Source organism: Cololabis saira, chromosome 12 (genome assembly GCF_033807715.1).
Source record: "Cololabis saira isolate AMF1-May2022 chromosome 12, fColSai1.1, whole genome shotgun sequence".
Classification (NCBI taxonomy): Eukaryota; Metazoa; Chordata; class Actinopteri; order Beloniformes; family Belonidae; genus Cololabis; species Cololabis saira.
Window position 1 is genome coordinate 20,377,831 of NC_084598.1, and position 17,010 is coordinate 20,394,840.

Sequence of the window (17,010 nt, forward strand, 5' to 3'; positions counted from 1 at the left end):
TAAATCCTTGGTTATAATCATAAAATACTATTGATTTCCAGGCAGCATTAATCACTTTGTTATTACACTTATTATCATTCAAGTTACACTCGTTAATCTCCAATTTTAGTAGTATCGATTTAACACTTGAATATAACAAAGCATTTTTGATTAATTGAGGGAGTGGGACGGGGAATTGCTTATTATAATCTTATTATATTCCCTGAGTACAATTTATTTTATATTTTTCTAACCAAGCTCCTGTAGTCCAAAAGACCTCCATCAGAATCCATCATATCCTTTACAAACAAAATGCCTTTCTCATACCAGTCTCTCTTAAATATTGATTTTCTATTTACTATGATTACTTTATTATCTTCAAACAGGCAGATATGACCAGTACTCGAGTTGTAAAAAAAGATCAGGGGGGATGGTGGATTTTATCATATGGGGAGAGATAATTTGTGCTGATTACAAATATTATAATATATTACAAATAATAGCACTGACCAAAACACCTGCAGAAATACTGCAGGAATGACATAGCAGCAGTTAAATGCAGCCTTCTGTAAGCTTTAAATATCCACTGGGCTTACATCAAATACATCAAAACACAAGAATAAAAAACAGTTTTCTGAACTTATCAATATGACTCTGTCCTTCACAGGATAAGTAAAATGGATCACTGCAAAAACTCCAAATCTTAACAAGAATATTTGTCTTATTTCTAGTTAAAATGTCTCATTTTAGTAAAAAAAATCTCATTACACTTAAAACAAGACTCATCACTGGAAAAAACAACAATTTTCATCTGTTTCAAGTAGATTTTCACTTAAAATAAGTAGAAAAATCTGCATGTGGAACAAGATTTTATTGCTTGTAATGAGAAGATGAATCTTGTCCCATTGGCAGATTTTTCTACTTATTTCAAGTGAAAATTTACTTGAAACAGGTGAAAATTGTCAAATAAGTTATTTTTCTGGTAATGACTCTAAATGTTGAAATAGCACATTCATTGATGAAATGACATAAGGGATGGAAAGGGGGGATGATTTTGACCGTTTTTAATTCAAGTGGGGATGCCATCCCCCCTCATCCCCCCTCAACTCCAGTACTGATATGACCCGTCCGCAGCCTGGCGACGCATCTTCGTTGCTATGCAACCATCACGTCGATACTAGCACATGGAGGGAGCACAGTTACGACAGATAGGCTGATTTATGGTTCCACGTTACACCAACGCAGAGCCTACGGCACCGTACGGTGCGCGTCGCCGCGTACCCTACGCCGTAGGCCACGCCGTACCCTACGGCGTAGGCTCTGCGTCGATTTAACGCGGAACCATAATTCAGGCTAGAGCCCTCTGCTTTCTTGAATGCACCGTCATGCTTGCAAAAGCCTCGGGTCAAGTGATACTTCTCTTAACTTCACGGGTGTCGATGCAGCTGAAGCCGGACTGAATCACTTCCTGGTTAAACCCTACCGACAAAAAGAAGAACTGCGTGGCTCTCTGGCTGGAGGAGGAGGAGGTTGAGGAGAAAAAGTGACACGTGGATTACTCCTCCCAGGGCATCAGGAACAACACGACCCTCTCCTCCCGCAGCTCCGTGATCAGCGCATGTCTCCCCCGTGAGTATTGATTTTAAAAGATCGAAATCCTGAGAAGTGACAACGCCATCCCTCTCTGTGCATGACTAAATGATTACTTTTTCTCACTGACTAACAGACCGGAAAGACGGTGAACGTGAATAGCCGGAGCGATTGACGAGAGGCTGCCGTGTCACCTCGCCTTGAATGGCAGTAATTCAAAAATATGGCAAGAACTATAGTCAAGATCTGGTGTGCCACAAGGAGAACCACCCGCCGGACAAGAGCGGAGCGGCCGGTAGTTATAAGAAGTGGCCTGAACACTACAACAGCTGGCCCAGGTAACACTGTAACAGCAGCATGTCATTGGTTTCTAAAGGCTGGTTTATGGTTCCGCGTTACACCGACGCAGAGCCTACGGCGTACGGTGCGCGTCGCCGCGTACTTTACGGCGTAGGTCTGCGTCGATTTAACGCGGAACCATAATTCAGGCTTTCAGGAGGAAGTACGTTTCCCTGTCTTAGTCAGCGATTAACCTTATTTTAGTGACATCAGATTAATATGTTGCACTAGAGTTGCCAACTCCCTGAAAAACAAATAAGGGACACCTCATCGGCCAACCCGATTGCCTTCACCCTTACTGGCGTGGTGATTTTTTTTAGCCCCTTTTTTTGTGAGTGAAACGATTTTTTTTTAACTATTTGACTCCAACCTGAATTGAATTAGATGCATATTTTTGAATGCCATGAACACACAGAAAACAAATTATTATCCAGCAATTCACTTTAATACAAAATAACAAAATGAACTGAATAAAATAAGTATCTTTCTTAGACAGAAACCTGTCCTGCTTAACTTAAAATGGTATAAATCAATATAAAACAATAGAAAGAAAGCAGAACATCCATCCTGTAATAGTGCACATTTTCAGTGCAATGCCAAAAGTGCAAACAGAAAGTCTGTAGAAAACTTGTAAACATATTTGTGCTTCAAAGGCCATGACTGTAGGATACAGTTGTAGTAAAACAGAAAAAAAATAACTTATGAACTCAACAACTTGATGCCATTTTCATTTCATTTATGACTATCTATTACAAGGTGCATCCCTTTTCAGCTCAATACGGGACACGTACTTTAATTCATAAATATGGGACGATTCCGTTTTTCAAGGGACGGTTGGCAACCCTATGTTGCGCTCTTATTTTGTGGGATTGTGTCAGTTATTGCATTGGCTGTACAGTCTGATAACTGGCGCATGCGTCAACCCTACTTTACTCGCTGTTGTTTAAGGGGGCTTACACAGCCAATTTAAACAATTTTTAAAAGCTCATATTTTATCTGCAAGGGTTGCCAAGTTAAGCCACCTCATCCTTTGCAGGCCTGTGGCGAGGATATGGACAGTGGTGCTGCTGCTTGGGACATGCCTCCTCTACTGCGCCCGTGTGGCGATGCCCATCTGTGCCGTCAGTATGGCAGAAAAGTTCAACTGGAGCAAGAGAGACTCAGGCATGGTGCTGGGCAGCTTCTTCTGGGGATACTGCTTCACCCAGGTGCTTGGAGGATACGTCAGTGACCGGTGAGAGTCACAGTAGTCTTACTGTGTGGTAGCAGTGGCAGAAACCCTTGTTTCTTTGCAGATCCGCTGTAATATATACATACATGCATGCATACATACATTCATACATATATATAGGGTATACCCTTGCCTTTTGAATGAAAAGAACAGGGACAGGCTCTAGCAGATCCCCGTGAACCTGAATTGGAATATATAAGAGTAAATGATGTCTGAATGGTACTAGTGTTCAGGTGACACCTACCTCTGCCTGCTGTTGGTCACAGTATTTACATGGAATCGCCACTGGCACGGATGTAACAAGTTCAGTGGTGTTTGTTTAAGCTGGAGAGATAATGCAGTCAAAGTTTGATGTGTTCTTTACATTATTGCTTAACTAGGCAAATAGAAACAGCGTCATTGAAAGATATGCTGTTCCTGTATTAACTCTAGAACAGTCACAGAGCTTACTGCACAAAGTCCTTGGCATGTCCACAGAAATGTTTAAAACATGCATTGGATCCTTTTCTGTCTTTATTATCTTTGTTAACAGTCACTAAATAAACATCCATGGAAGAATTATTCAGTATATTTTTTAATACATTTGATTTACTTGACCATAAAGTTACCATAAAAATGTGCCTTCATCACAAGAAAATCAATTGTTTTATGTTTTCCAAAATTTCACAGTGGAGCGATGTTTGCTTTAGCAATGTTACATCTTTATCTGTGTACTTGATATATCTAGAGTTGGAGGCGAGAAGGTCCTCCTGCTGTCTGCAGCTGCTTGGGGGTCAATGACAGCTTTCACCCCAATCCTGGCCCACCTCTGCTCCCAGCCGATCCTCTCTATGACACTGTCCCGCTTCCTCATGGGTCTCCTGCAAGGTGAGACTTGGTGAGAGTGTCGTAGATGAGTCTTCATCTTGTTCACAGTTTTTTTTTTGTTATGTTTTTTTTTCTTCCTTTTTTTAATGTCTGAGGAAATAGTTAAATTAACTGAATCTGTAATTACAATGATTCAATGATTACATCTGCGATCCCAGCAGGAAATTACACATACATGTATCTTCCATTCCGAGGTCACAGCTGCTCCAATTTGGTTAAACGTTCAGGTTTTTTGTACTATAGTTTATACAAAAAAAATAAAAAAAAAGTCAACTGATGATGATTACATTAAGTAATCTTACGATGTTTATAGATGTGCGCTGGTTGTCGCTAGAAATTATAACATGTCAGGTTTGTGGCACAGCTGTCTTTACTTCAGTGGAGATGTGATTTTAAGATCGTCTTTGAGTTTATTTGGCAACAAATGTTACATATTCATACATACAGTGATAAGCTATTATGTTATGACCGCCTGGTAAATATTGAGCTCTTTGTGCTCCCAAAAGAGCTCTGACTAGTGCAGCTTTAAACAATGAACATCTGAGGATGTCCTGGAGTGTCCGGTACTGTCATGAGAGTACCAGTTCCTTTTGAACCTTGTGATTTGTGGAATGGCTATGGATTGCTATTGCTTCCCACAGATGCCATCAGGTCCCATACAGTTGAAATCTGGGGACTTTGCAGACAAATTAACTCAGATTCTGTGTTGTGTTTTTAAGGCAAGTTTATTTATATAGCACATTTCAGCAACAAGGCAATTCAAGGTGCTTTACATAATAGATATATCGGGACAACAAGTCTCTAATGTATTTTGGTCCTAAACCATTCAGTGATTCATAAACTAACAGAAGTATTTTAAAGTCTATTCTTTGAGGTACAGGGAGTCGGTGTAAAGATCTCAGAACAGTAATGATGTGGTCCACTTTCTCTTACTCTCTTACACGTCGACTGAAGATAAAAACATGAATGAGTTTTTCAAGGTCCTGCTGAGACATTAGTCCTTTGATCCTGGAGATGTTCTTCATGCGATAGAAGGCAGACTTTGTAATTGTTTTAATGTGTCTCTGAAAGTTCAGTTCTGAGTCCATGACTACACCCAGATTTCTGGCCTTATCGGTTGTTTGTAGCTGTAATAGCTGAAGCTGTGTGCTGACTCTTCAACGCTCTTCTTTTGGTCAAAAAACAACGACTTCATTTTTGTTTGTGTTCAACTGAAGAAACTTGTAGTGAAAAATGTGAGAGAAAATTAAGGGAAAACCTAAGAAATTTGATACTGTAGAGAAATGATGTTGTCACTTTGTGGGTGTGTGATTGGTCTGCAAACATTTTAAGCTAGGCAGCAAGTGCAAACAATGCCATTCATGTGTATATCAGAGTGCAGGTTTTCCCATCAGTGCATCACTGCTTTTTAACAATGTTTACTACCAGTTCCTCTCAGTGGTGATAGTAGTAAAGAAGAGCTGCGTATGTTGACATTTGGTTACATGGCATAATGAAGAAACCGATGCCACAGATTGCTTCCAAAATCTACGATTTCCTGTCAGATGAATACGTTTGTGAGATGATTTTCTTAAATTGTGTGTCTTAAATGTAGGAGTTCATTACCCTTCTCTGGCAAGTCTGTGCTCACAAAAAGTGATGGAAAGTGAAAGGGGCTTCCTGATGAGCACCGTGGGAAGCGGCTCCTACTTGGGGTGAGCCAATTATTCTGCAGTAACTGCGAAATGGCAAGAAAACTATACGTAATTCTTGTAAGAAAGCCAGCGTTCTTAGGCCACGTTTACACGTAGCCGGGTATTTACAAAAACGGATATTTTCCCCTCTACGTTTTCAAAAATATCCTCGTTTACACGGACCCACATGAAAACACTGTTAACGTCATGCCAGCCAATCAGAATCCTGGAAAAAACATCAACAAATGACAAGTGTAACTTCCAGGCTGATTTATGGTTCCGCGTTACACCAACGCAGAGCCTACGGCGTAGGGTACGCGGTGACAAACACCGTACGGCGCGCATCGCCGCGTACCCTACGCCGTAGGCTCTGCGTCGATTTAACGCGGGACCATAATTCAGGCTTTACTTCCAAGACGGAATGAGAGTCTTTTATATAGAATATAAAACAGGTAAAATACAAGAGAATATTGACGGTGGCCAAACTAATTGTAAACACAGGTCGCACACATGACGCTGGTGAGTTTCTGGTGCATATGTGACGTTCTGAAGCTTAAATCTCCGTTTTCCTCTGTTTTCCTCCGTTTTCCTCCGGTTTCCTCTGTTTAGACGCAAACGTGAAAACAGAGTTTTTGAAAATCTCCACTTTAGCCGGAGTTTTCAAAAATGATCGTTTTTGGGGGCTTTGAGCTCCGTTTTCGTGTAAACGAACGGCCAAAACGCATGAAAACGCCAACGTTTTTGCTCTGTGTAAACGGGGCCTTAATTGCTTAAAGGAGAAGCCACTTGGGGATTAGAAATGGTGATCTTGTCCATCTATCCAGAGGTGTATATAGTTTGTTTGCATCTGATCAGTTTTTGTTATTGAAAGAAGGATGCTGTTGTGCGACCAATCCTGTCTTTTCCTTTTAGCACCCTGGTGATTGGAGGGGCTGGCTCCCTCATGTTGGACTTGTACGGCTGGGAGAGTGTTTTCTACATCTCTGGCTTCCTGTCAGTCCTGTGGGCCTACTGCATGTGGAAATACCTACTCAAAGGAGAAGGCAAGAGAAGCTTTGTCAGGGGCAAAAATATTGATGCCTTCATTTCATGCATCTTGTCTTCCACCTGCTTAATTGTATAATTGGAGTTGGTTTTCTCCTGTATATTCACGTGCCTTTTTTTCATCGGTGCTTGCAGGGCCTATAATCACGCTCGAGTCCTTGGGCAGCGGTGGTACCCAGTCAAAGATAACTAAACGACATTGGATACGGCTCCTCAAACAACCTGCAGTCTGGTGAGATAACCATAAAGTCTGAGTTTTTGGATATGCCAATCAATTTATTTGCATATAAAGCCCACAAAACACTTATCATTATACAACGACACGGTCAAAAACTGTTTGCCTTCTGCTCATTGCCCACACCTGGCTTCCATCGTTGCATTTCAGAAATATAGCATATTCAAAAGGAGTTGGGACATGATTAATTGGAGCTTCTAATAAGGTCTATTGAAATGGAGTACGTCAAAAAGGGATTGTAATCAAAATCTGTTAGAAAAGCAGTATCCATGAAGGGACGAGTCTTAAAGGAGCAAAGATGTCAACAAGGACTTGAGAAAAGCCATATTTTATGGTTAAACTATGTTTTTATTAAGGAAGTTTTAGGAAGGATTCAAGAAGTATTTTTTAATTTAAATACCCGGTATATAAAAGGCAAGTCTGTACTGTGAATGCCGATCCCTCTGATACACGGCACAGTGTGTAATTCTTATAGCTGATACTACTACATAGGCTAGTGATTATTTTGTGAAACTTCGGTCAAACAATGCCATGCATTCAGAAATTCAAAAAAGTTAACATTGTGAATGTTAACTTTCCATTGGCATTTTATGACTATTTATGTGCTACTTAAAACTTTCTGGGGTAAAGGTTGTCTGGAGCAGCGTTTCCCAACCCTGGACTTTTTTATGTTTTTAGATGCTACCCTGCTTAAGCACACCTGATTCTTATTAACTCGTTACCAGCTTGTCATCAAGGTCGGTACAACTCAGCTACTTGTATCACAGCGTGCTGAAGCAGGGCAGAATCTGAAACATGCAGGACCAGGGTTGGGAAACGCGGGTCTGGAGCTTCCATCGTTGCAAGGGACCTCCCAGGTTGCTATCAGGATGTCAAAAAACAAGACTGTGTGATGGTATGGGATTATACTAGTGCCCTCTGGCAAAGGCAATATACACTTATGCAATGGCAGCAGAAATGCAGAAAATTGCATAGAGACTTTTGAGCAATATATGCTGCTTTCAGAATGACATATTTTCCAGGAATTTTCAACAACATAATGCCACATTACATTTTGCACACAATGCCAAAGCATGGTTGGGGAAGAAGGGAATATAGGCCCTGTACTGGCTTACCTGACTTATCTCCAAAGGAAAATGTGTGGGGGAAAAAAACACACACAAACACATTAGTGTTGCAATAAAGCTGTTAAAACTTTCATTCAGCAGCACCCAACAGTAATTGAAAGAAACCCCAAGCAAGTTTTTCATTTTTTTGGCGTTCTCCATACTGTTTCAACTTTTTGATGTATTTTTTTTTCCCATCTTGAGAGCAACATTAGATGATAACTGGATCACTTTGGCCAAGAAAGCAAAAGCAAGGATGAGTTCAGTACCACAGACACAAGTATCTGTGAAATAAGTAAGACAGAGTTTCAAACAAGTGAGGCATTGTGTTGGTTAACAAAACTCAATAGCTTTGGATAAAATGAGCAGCTGTGCACTTACATGCAGCTGTTTGTCTCTCTCTGTTCCCTCAGCGCTGTGATAGTGACGCATCTCTGTGCAGCTAGCACTTTCTTCACTCTGCTATCGTGGCTGCCAACATTCTTTAAAGACACTTTCCCTGATGCCAAGGTAAAGATGCTGTCTTTTTCCATCTTCCTGTCAATTATACATTTAGCCTCAAACAGAAAAATGCTGATAGCACATAACATTTGACAGCTAAAATCAAGACAGACTGAACTTTCACCTAAAGATCACCTCCTCTCAAAGATTTGTCCTTCTTGTTTATTTTCCCTACCTTGTGTAAGTGTGCTTGTACTGAATATGTAGAACGTGTTATGACTAAACAGGTGTTTTCACATTATTCTTCTTCAACTGAAGGAAATAACATTTGTTGAAAATCTGAGGCTCAGCTAGAAAATGTGATGTTCCTGCAGGGTTGGGTGTTTAATGTCATTCCTTGGTTGGTGGCCATTCCCTCATCTCTCTTTAGTGGCTGCCTCTCTGACCATCTCATCAGTCAAGGTACAGTAAGTCACCTGAAGAGGGTATATTGCATTTATTATGAAAAATATGTTATTAATAAACATATTTCTGTCTTGACCTGCTCAGGTTTTGATACAGCCTCAGTCAGGAAGCTGATGCAGGTACGACTGTATTCCGTGTATTTGTGCGTTTTCCTGCTCCCAGTCCAGAGTACATTACTGCCCCCTTTGCACTTGTACGTAATATAATTTGTCTAATTTTCATTTATTTTTTTTGTGTGCATTCATCCCACTGTTAGTTTTTCTCAATGGGTGTGTCCAGTGTGTTTACCATACTTCTGTGTGGCAAAACCAGCTTCCAGTGGGCTGTAGCATTTGTGTCAGCCACCATGGGCCTCACCACCTTCAGTCACAGGTACAGGCACCCACTCTGTCTCCTCACTGTATCTCTGGTCTGAGCAAACAGCCCTTTACATTTGCATGTGGTGGCCCACGTAGGACATTTTTCTCAGCTTTGTGTTTTGTAGGTTGGGTTGTGGGAAAACCATTTCATATATTATCTTCATTTCCATTGACGACATCATAAAGCTGCTTCTGAGACATTAAAGTGTTAAATATTTCACCACCTCTTTCACTAATTAAATTTGTTTTTCTATTAATTTTTTTTTTTTAATGATGTAGTTGGGCCGGCATAATGCATAAAACCCTCCGTGATGGGGACAGGCAGTTTGTTTAATTATAGCCGGGCACATACAGTGAACCTTAGTCACGTCTTTGTTTTAACAGCTCTATTACCAGAAATATGGCCATATTAAGCTTTATTTGGTGTGGAAATGTTTGTACCTGTTGTAAAACAGGTTATTAACCAATGCCCTATTTGCTGTTATGTATTACTGGTTATTTCCTGGGGAACTGTGGTCATTTGTAATAATTACAAGGGACATTTATGATATTAATCCATTGTGAATGTCTGTGTTTGCAAAGTAGTTGCCCACCATATTTCAGCAAATAGAGGTTATGGGATCATTTTAATAACATGCAAATGCACATCTTAGAAATGTATTGATTTTCTGGCTGGGTTTTATTTTTTAATATCCACTCATCAACTGCGGGTGATTTAATGATACTACCCGATATACAGCATATATAGCCTGATGATGTGATATTTTTGGTGAAAAAAGTAGTCATCATTCACTTCACATGGAGGCCTATTAAAAAAAAGACTCCCAGAGCGGTAAAGGAACGACAGTGAGGAAGATGATGTATGTAGTGAGAAACTTCCGTCCAGCATGAAACTCAAAGCCTAGTCTGACACACCAAGCCTTTGGGCTACAACTTGTTTTACTCTCAGCTTGCTGTTACCATGACAACTAAAGCACAGAAGCCTTTGGATCATTTTCAGGTTTTGTCACCTGTCAAATGGTGACAGGTTCACACTGAAGTCATGCTGTAGTATGTGTGTGTGTGACGTTTGCAAATCAATATTTGAAGTTTATGTTAATGAAATGGTAATTATTTAACAAAATCCGAGGCATTAACAGCACATCTGGGGATTAATATCTGGACATTATAGTAAAACACAGACTTTGCTCATTCCGTGCGAATGCACTGCACGAAACACAGATGTTGTGGTGTAATTTTTAAATTACTGTATAAACCCTGAATGCGCCATTTGAATGTGTTTAATGTCAGACTTTTCAATCACTGTTTGACAAGTCAGACCTTATTTTATTTTTCTTTCGGTTTCTCTTCAGCGGGCTGTTAATGTTTCGGTGTAAAAGATCCCATCCAAATTCTTGGATCTCTTCTTTCGATCCAGTTTGAACCTGTATGATGTAAGAGCTGTCTCATCACATTTCACAAGGAGGTGACTCTAACCTAATGTTTCTGTTACAGTGGTGTTTCTGTAAATGTTCAAGACCTTGCTCCTTCATGTGCTGGAGCTCTGTTTGGTAAGAAACGTTCCATAGTTCTTATTAAAGAAACAAATTCTATTGATTCTATTATAAATGTGTGTGTGCTTCTGTTTTCTGCCTAGGTGTTATGAACACTTGTGGTGCATTCTCAGGTGAGTTTTGTTTGATTGAAAAATGTCTGTGACTGATAGGTAGCAGCGGCCAAGTCTGTTAACTAAAACGATTGACTCCCTTTTCTGAAAACAAAGTTTCACTGTCAGGCACGCTGGCTCCTCGTTCGCATGAATATTTCATCAAGGGAGCACAGTGACATTTGTATGAATAAAACAGGGAGCACATGTTAACAGTTGGTGTTCTGTGCCTTTTTTGGGGTCTTGTTTTAATGGTTACATTCTTTTTTTTTTCTTTTTACTTTTTTTTTTCTATGTGCCACACCATAGTGACGTTCATTATAACAACAAAAAAAAAACAACAACTAATATACATATATAGACATAAGACGGACACCAACCTCAACATATACACGAAGAAAAAAAAAGAAAAAATATTAAAAGGACATATCTAAACAACAAACACAAACAAAGCAAAGAGAGGCCTAACATGCCTTTAAATACCTTCTAACCCCCCTGTTACCTCCCTCCCCTATACATCCCTTACACTTCACTCTTTTATGTATTAGCCAAAATTCCTATTTTCACAAATCCTTATTTCCATTCTTATTTCATGAACACAATACAACTAGAGGGAGAGAGACGCACCATGAGAGCAAGTAAACAAACAAGCCCATGACAGTACCTCAAAAGATAAAAAGATAATAATTAAAAAAAATAAAAATTAAAAATTAAATTAAAAAAAAAAAAAAACATTAAGTGCTCCCCGTTCAGTTGTTGACTCCTCCATATTATTATTATTATTATTATTATTATTATTATTATTATACTCCGTCAAATAATCCATTGACCGCCTCAGTATTAGGAGTAGTAAGCTTTTAGGTGCATTTAGATCTCTTCATGTCTTATGCTATCTTAGCATTTCACCCCCATTTTTTTATATAGCTCTCCCATTTTGCCCCTCTTTTTTTAATGGTTACATTCATCTGAAAAATATATAGCTTTAAAGATACTTTGTCTTGTTTCTAATTCTGGCTGTGTGTGTTTCTGTGCAGGGGTCCTCATGGTATATTTTTCTGGCTATCTCATCGAGGCGACGGGCTCATGGGCCTCAGTGTTCGCCCTCATTACCACAGTCAACCTGCTGGGCCTCTTCACCTTTCTGGCTTTTGCTGATGCGCGCCGGGTTGATATTGACTCCAGTAAGGGCCGCCACCACAACATCCACATCTAATCCGTGGGACCAAAATATTATTCCGGAGGAATGTGTTACTTGGGCCAATCGGCAGCCACGATGTTATCTACGTTGGATAATTATCCTATGGATAGGAAGCAGCACATTGATAGAAACCTGCAGACAACATCTGCCAAAGGTTTGATTGGGTCTGTGTCCGGTTAAGCGATTACTGTAGAAGTTACTGAAAAGCACACGGCTGAGAGTGCAAAATGTTACTGAAAATATTTAGTGATGCTCCAGCCTTGAATCCTGGGTGCGAACAGTTCAGAGGATGTAGCCTTGGGAAGAATGTGGGAGGGTAAAACTTGCAGGAGAAAAGTCTGTGCTGCCTCCAGATCACAGTTGCTGGAAAACTGTTTACGTGTGTCATTTTTTTAAAGGCTGGGTTACTCAGTAGTAGAAAAATCAAAGAGATTGTTATCTGAAAGCCGTAGTTCCCTGTTAAGGTTTGTGCGTGTGTGTGCGGGTGTCAATAAGGCCAAGAGAGTGAAGGCTCTGGGGCTCTGTGACAGCGGCGACAGACAAAGGTGGTGTATTCTTTGTATGTTGCAGAGATGGGGGAGGTGGAGAGGGTGACCCAAGGAGAGTTCAGCTTCTTGTACCTGAAGTCTTTTATTAGTACGCCCCTCTCACCCATCACTGAGAGAAATGTCTGTGTGACACCTCATTACCCAGCCACTAATTACTTGGCAGGCACTCTAATGTCCTGTACGATTTACCTTCTGTGATCCTCGTTTCCATAGTAACAAGCCGATCTTATCATTTCCCAGAGTGAGAAGAAGCTTTAAGGCAGCAAGGCTGTAAGCACTTTCTCCGACTGTTTTTTAAGAAGTGTTGCGCGTTAGAAGACCAAAGGTTAGCTGTTATTCTTTTGCTATATAATGGCATACAATATAAATGTATTAATATTTTTGGAGTACTTTTGTATTTATATGACTCAGACTTTCAGCTTTTCTTTTGTTTGCTTTTTTTTTTAAGGAGAGAAAAAGTATATTTAGTTAGATGCCATAAAAATTCAGATTATTGGGTGAAATATCATAAAAATCTCGTTAGCAAGATTGAGTATATAAAACCCAAATAAACTTTGTTTTGTTCCATCTTTATTTTTTGTTTTGTTGGAAAGTAACTTATCACTGTTAATTTTGTGAAAACTGCACAGGCAGATAAGAGGAAATGCCAATCTTTTATGTTGAGGGATTTAAACTCAAAAGCTTTGTTACTTTGACGCTAAGCAGTCAGTGATGTCGGCAGCTGGAGTGGAGAGAGCACAGTTATGAGCTTATTTGTTTGTCATGCTGGTGTCAGAGGTAGAGACTCTTCACCTTTGTTAGAGCAATTTTAAATACGCTAGCCTCCAGGTTACACACTTGAATGTTGCAGCAGGCGAAGAACTTAAAAAGGACGCCTTGGTTTCTGTGCACTCTCTGACCTGTAGTACGTGTAGCAAGTTCAAACTTGCTGCATCATTTTGAATGTCAAAGTGAAGGTTTGTAGAATTCAGCGATGTATTTCGGAGCACAATGTCAGAGTTGTACTGTCAATGTTTTCACGATTACAATGCTGGGCTCTGCTGTGGCTACATATGGAAGATTTTTGCATATCTAGATCTTCACTTGATATCTGTACTTTTCAATATCTATGCATTTTTTTCTTTTTTCTTTTGTTCCTAATTTCAGCAACAAAAATTGCAAGATACAATTTATTGTGGTCACATATTGTCACTTATTGATCATTGTACATTTAAGTATGTGCCTTCTCTTTAGGATTTCTGTTGCTTGTGTGTCACTTGTTTTTATTTGCAATCAAACATGTTTTTCTTGGATGTTTTTGGAAGACACTCATGTGAATCTTTGTTGAAAAAATTCAGCACAGATTAATTGTAGGGAGTAGTTGAATTTAATCACCCTCTGTGTTTTAGATGGAAGATGCAATTATCCATTCATAAAAACATATACCCGTCAGCCACAGCATTAAGTGCATTAAAATCGTCCGTCCTTAAATGTGTACAGCAGCTCTGTTCTGGTGTTAAATGGAAAACAGACTTCAGAGAGGGGAACTCCCCGTGGCGTCTGGAATAAGGATTTTCCTTTTAATCCTCTGGGAACAAGACTTTTTAAGTGGATCTCTGGTTATCCAATGTGTTTGAGATCTCCGATGTATTCAGGCTAGGTCATTTGAGGTCCTGGATATGTTCAAGCCACAACACCGCAATTTTTGTGGCATGGTTGGCAATATTGCTCCACTAGAGGAGGCCTCTTCTGTGAAGGAGTGTCTTAACTATAAGATAACTTTAGTAATAATAAGTTTGAAACATTTGCTGTTAGGAAATATGATCTTTCTTTTCCGTTATTCCGTCTCTATGTGCTGAAGAGATTACCAGCAATTCAAATATGTTTGCCTCTTGCCAGCCTTTTGTCGACAATCAATACATTCATGCATTTATTTTTCAAATAAATGCAGACTCCTGATCTCATCACTAGAAGACTCTGCTGTTGAACAGTGTTTTTTTTTAACGATCAGAAAATAGTTTTATTCATCATGCAGACTCTGACCTGCAGCAGATCAAGGGTAACACATCACTTCTGAGTGAAACTGCTCTCCCCACCCATATTGCTGGTCTGGATCATGTGAGACTGAGGTTGTGTTGAGCACTGTGCATGAATTTGGTAACCAGACAAGCGCTGCAAACATAAGAGCACTCAGAAGTTGTGTGTATATTGCCAGCTGCATACTGCCCTTGATGGTGTTGCACTCAAAAGTGTCCATTTACTAGCCACCCTGTGTGGAAATATGCCGCACAGGGTTTTATAGCACATCAGATTAATGGATAGCAACAGTTTAAACTTTAATTTTTAACTAAACACATACAACACACTTTACATAAATATGTCTTATAACTGGTCACTCACCAACACCAATCGTTGCCAAAAGTGTTTCCTTCACTGTAAGTGGTTTTAATGTTGTGGCTGACATTTGCACCACATGTAGTAATAATTCTATCTATTTATAAAACAGCACTTGAAAGAATAATCTGGCCGACCAGGACATATTCTATGCTTGTCTCGCCTTTTTGCAGACACCCAGCATTTAAGACTAACTTCATCGCTCTTCCCCTTTTTGCTTTGTCCCGTTGTGTTGACGACCTGAATCATGTACACATTCAGGTGATAAGTGGCATTAAGTTTGTTATCCAACATCTTAATGTAGGTTCCTGGAAGTCGTCTGATATGTAGTTTTTGATAATATGTAACATATGTATGATAAAATGAGGCATAAATGCAAGGAAATGCAATATTCTAATGCTTTCAAAATATGTTATATTTAAAGGCTGTCGACTTTGAATAAAAATATATTTTGTCAACGTTGGTGAGTTGTCTGTATTATCTGCATGTATTTTCTTTGAGGTTCCACAGAGAGGCAGCAAAGCATCAGTTTAGGGGACATTGCATATTACCTGGCAGCCTGCGAATACTAGCCTGTAACTTGTGATCTCAAGTGTAGGACTTGAGTTTGTCAACATATTGATCACTACATTTTCATGAAGATCACTTTCAGCTTACAGCAAATATTGACATCTCCTTCATGAAGAAGCATTTTCATGCTCATGTCTGGAGTATGTGCTTGAAAAGCGGGAGGAATCTTCTCTTTAAGGAGCTGATATCTGTTCTTGGCTGTGTGTCTGGATTATCTGCTGAGCTGGTTCTAGTGCAGGTCTGTCCTGTTCACACCAGCAGCTCACGTACAGGCCCAGACACCGAGTCGGGTCCAGCAGGACGTACGGGGTGGCACCATATGGCAGGATGCTGTGTACCATGTTGGCTTGTTGGCACAACTCACGTGTGAATGGCCAGACGCTAGTCAACCGAACCCACTCCTCCTCAAGGGACCGAACAGCTCAGGTTGCCATGGAAATGGGTGGCTTGTGGCTGCCGCGTGGCATTGAAAAGAAAGGGAGGGGTCGCAAGTGAGTGAAAGTAACAAGTCATTTAAAAGTCAGTGGGGTGGAGTGAGCTGGCAGTGAATTTCACATTTGATGTACAGTTCACACAAAAACAGCACTGATGTTAAAGAGGTGGTCAGTCACTTATTGGAGTGCTCTCACTGACAGAAAATGGTGTTGTAAAAGCAGACATAATCAGGATGAGTGGCCCACTATTTAATTAGCAGAGATGAAACACTAAGGGGAGAGTCGCGGATAGGGGCGATTAAACCCTCCCCCAACTTGTTGGCTGGTGAGTGTAACCCAGTAAATGCTGGGCCCATCAGAGAGCTAGAGATACATGTAAATGAAATAGCCCCATTAATTAGTAATTAACATCAAGTTAATGACATTTCACTGTGTCGCAATCTCGTCCTATGTCCTTCCTCTGTGGTGGAGGGGCTGTCTAGTGGGTCTCTGATCTGAATGCTAATTAGTGCAAAGCTAAACTGCCATATAGGTCTACCTAATAATATCAAGGCCCAGTTTAAGACTGGTCATTGTGTGGGGAGGATTAATCATTTTGTAGTAATAGATCAAGAGGCTTTATATGTCTAACTGGCTGTGATATTAAAGCCCATTGACAGGTTTAATGTCCTAATTGCATTGAGCCTGTAAGTCTAACATTTCCCTTTTAACTGAGACCTACTTTAACAATTCTTTTAGTTTCCAAAATGTCTAAAAGAAATATTTCTGTTAAGTAAGTTCAGGATAGTTGAGTAAATCAAATGTAATTATTTTGGGGGGATTTTTGTGGTGCGATTGAGTTAGAACCCAAAGATAGAAAGACTCGTTTGTTCCGGGTCCCCTCCTGAGTTTGAACCAGCTCTGTGACAAAGGT

General features: G+C 40.0%; 1 protein-coding gene across 1 annotated transcript; it reads left to right on the forward strand.

Annotated features, from left to right (window-relative positions):
• The first annotated feature begins 1,513 nt into the window (after nt 1-1,513).
• On the forward strand, nt 1,514-15,555 carry slc17a9b (solute carrier family 17 member 9b). The gene is made up of 14 exons (XM_061735950.1): nt 1,514-1,608; nt 1,706-1,907; nt 2,945-3,142; nt 3,867-4,006; nt 5,601-5,700; nt 6,592-6,722; nt 6,859-6,955; nt 8,478-8,574; nt 8,880-8,967; nt 9,055-9,089; nt 9,227-9,342; nt 10,824-10,879; nt 10,966-10,995; nt 12,009-15,555. The coding sequence occupies exons 2-14, from the start codon at nt 1,774-1,776 to the stop codon at nt 12,185-12,187; spliced, it is 1,401 nt and encodes a 466-aa protein (XP_061591934.1). The 5' UTR covers nt 1,514-1,608; nt 1,706-1,773; the 3' UTR covers nt 12,188-15,555.
• The last annotated feature ends 1,455 nt before the right edge of the window (nt 15,556-17,010 follow it).

Coding starts and splice junctions, on each gene's coding strand:
- slc17a9b (XM_061735950.1), top strand. CDS start 1,774: ATGGCAGTAATTCAAAAATATGGCAAGAACTATAGTCAAGATCTGGTG. Junction 6,723..6,858: donor ATACCTACTCAAAGGAGAAG/GCAAGAGAAGCT, acceptor CGGTGCTTGCAG/GGCCTATAATCACGCTCGAG. Junction 8,575..8,879: donor ACACTTTCCCTGATGCCAAG/GTAAAGATGCTG, acceptor ATGTTCCTGCAG/GGTTGGGTGTTTAATGTCAT.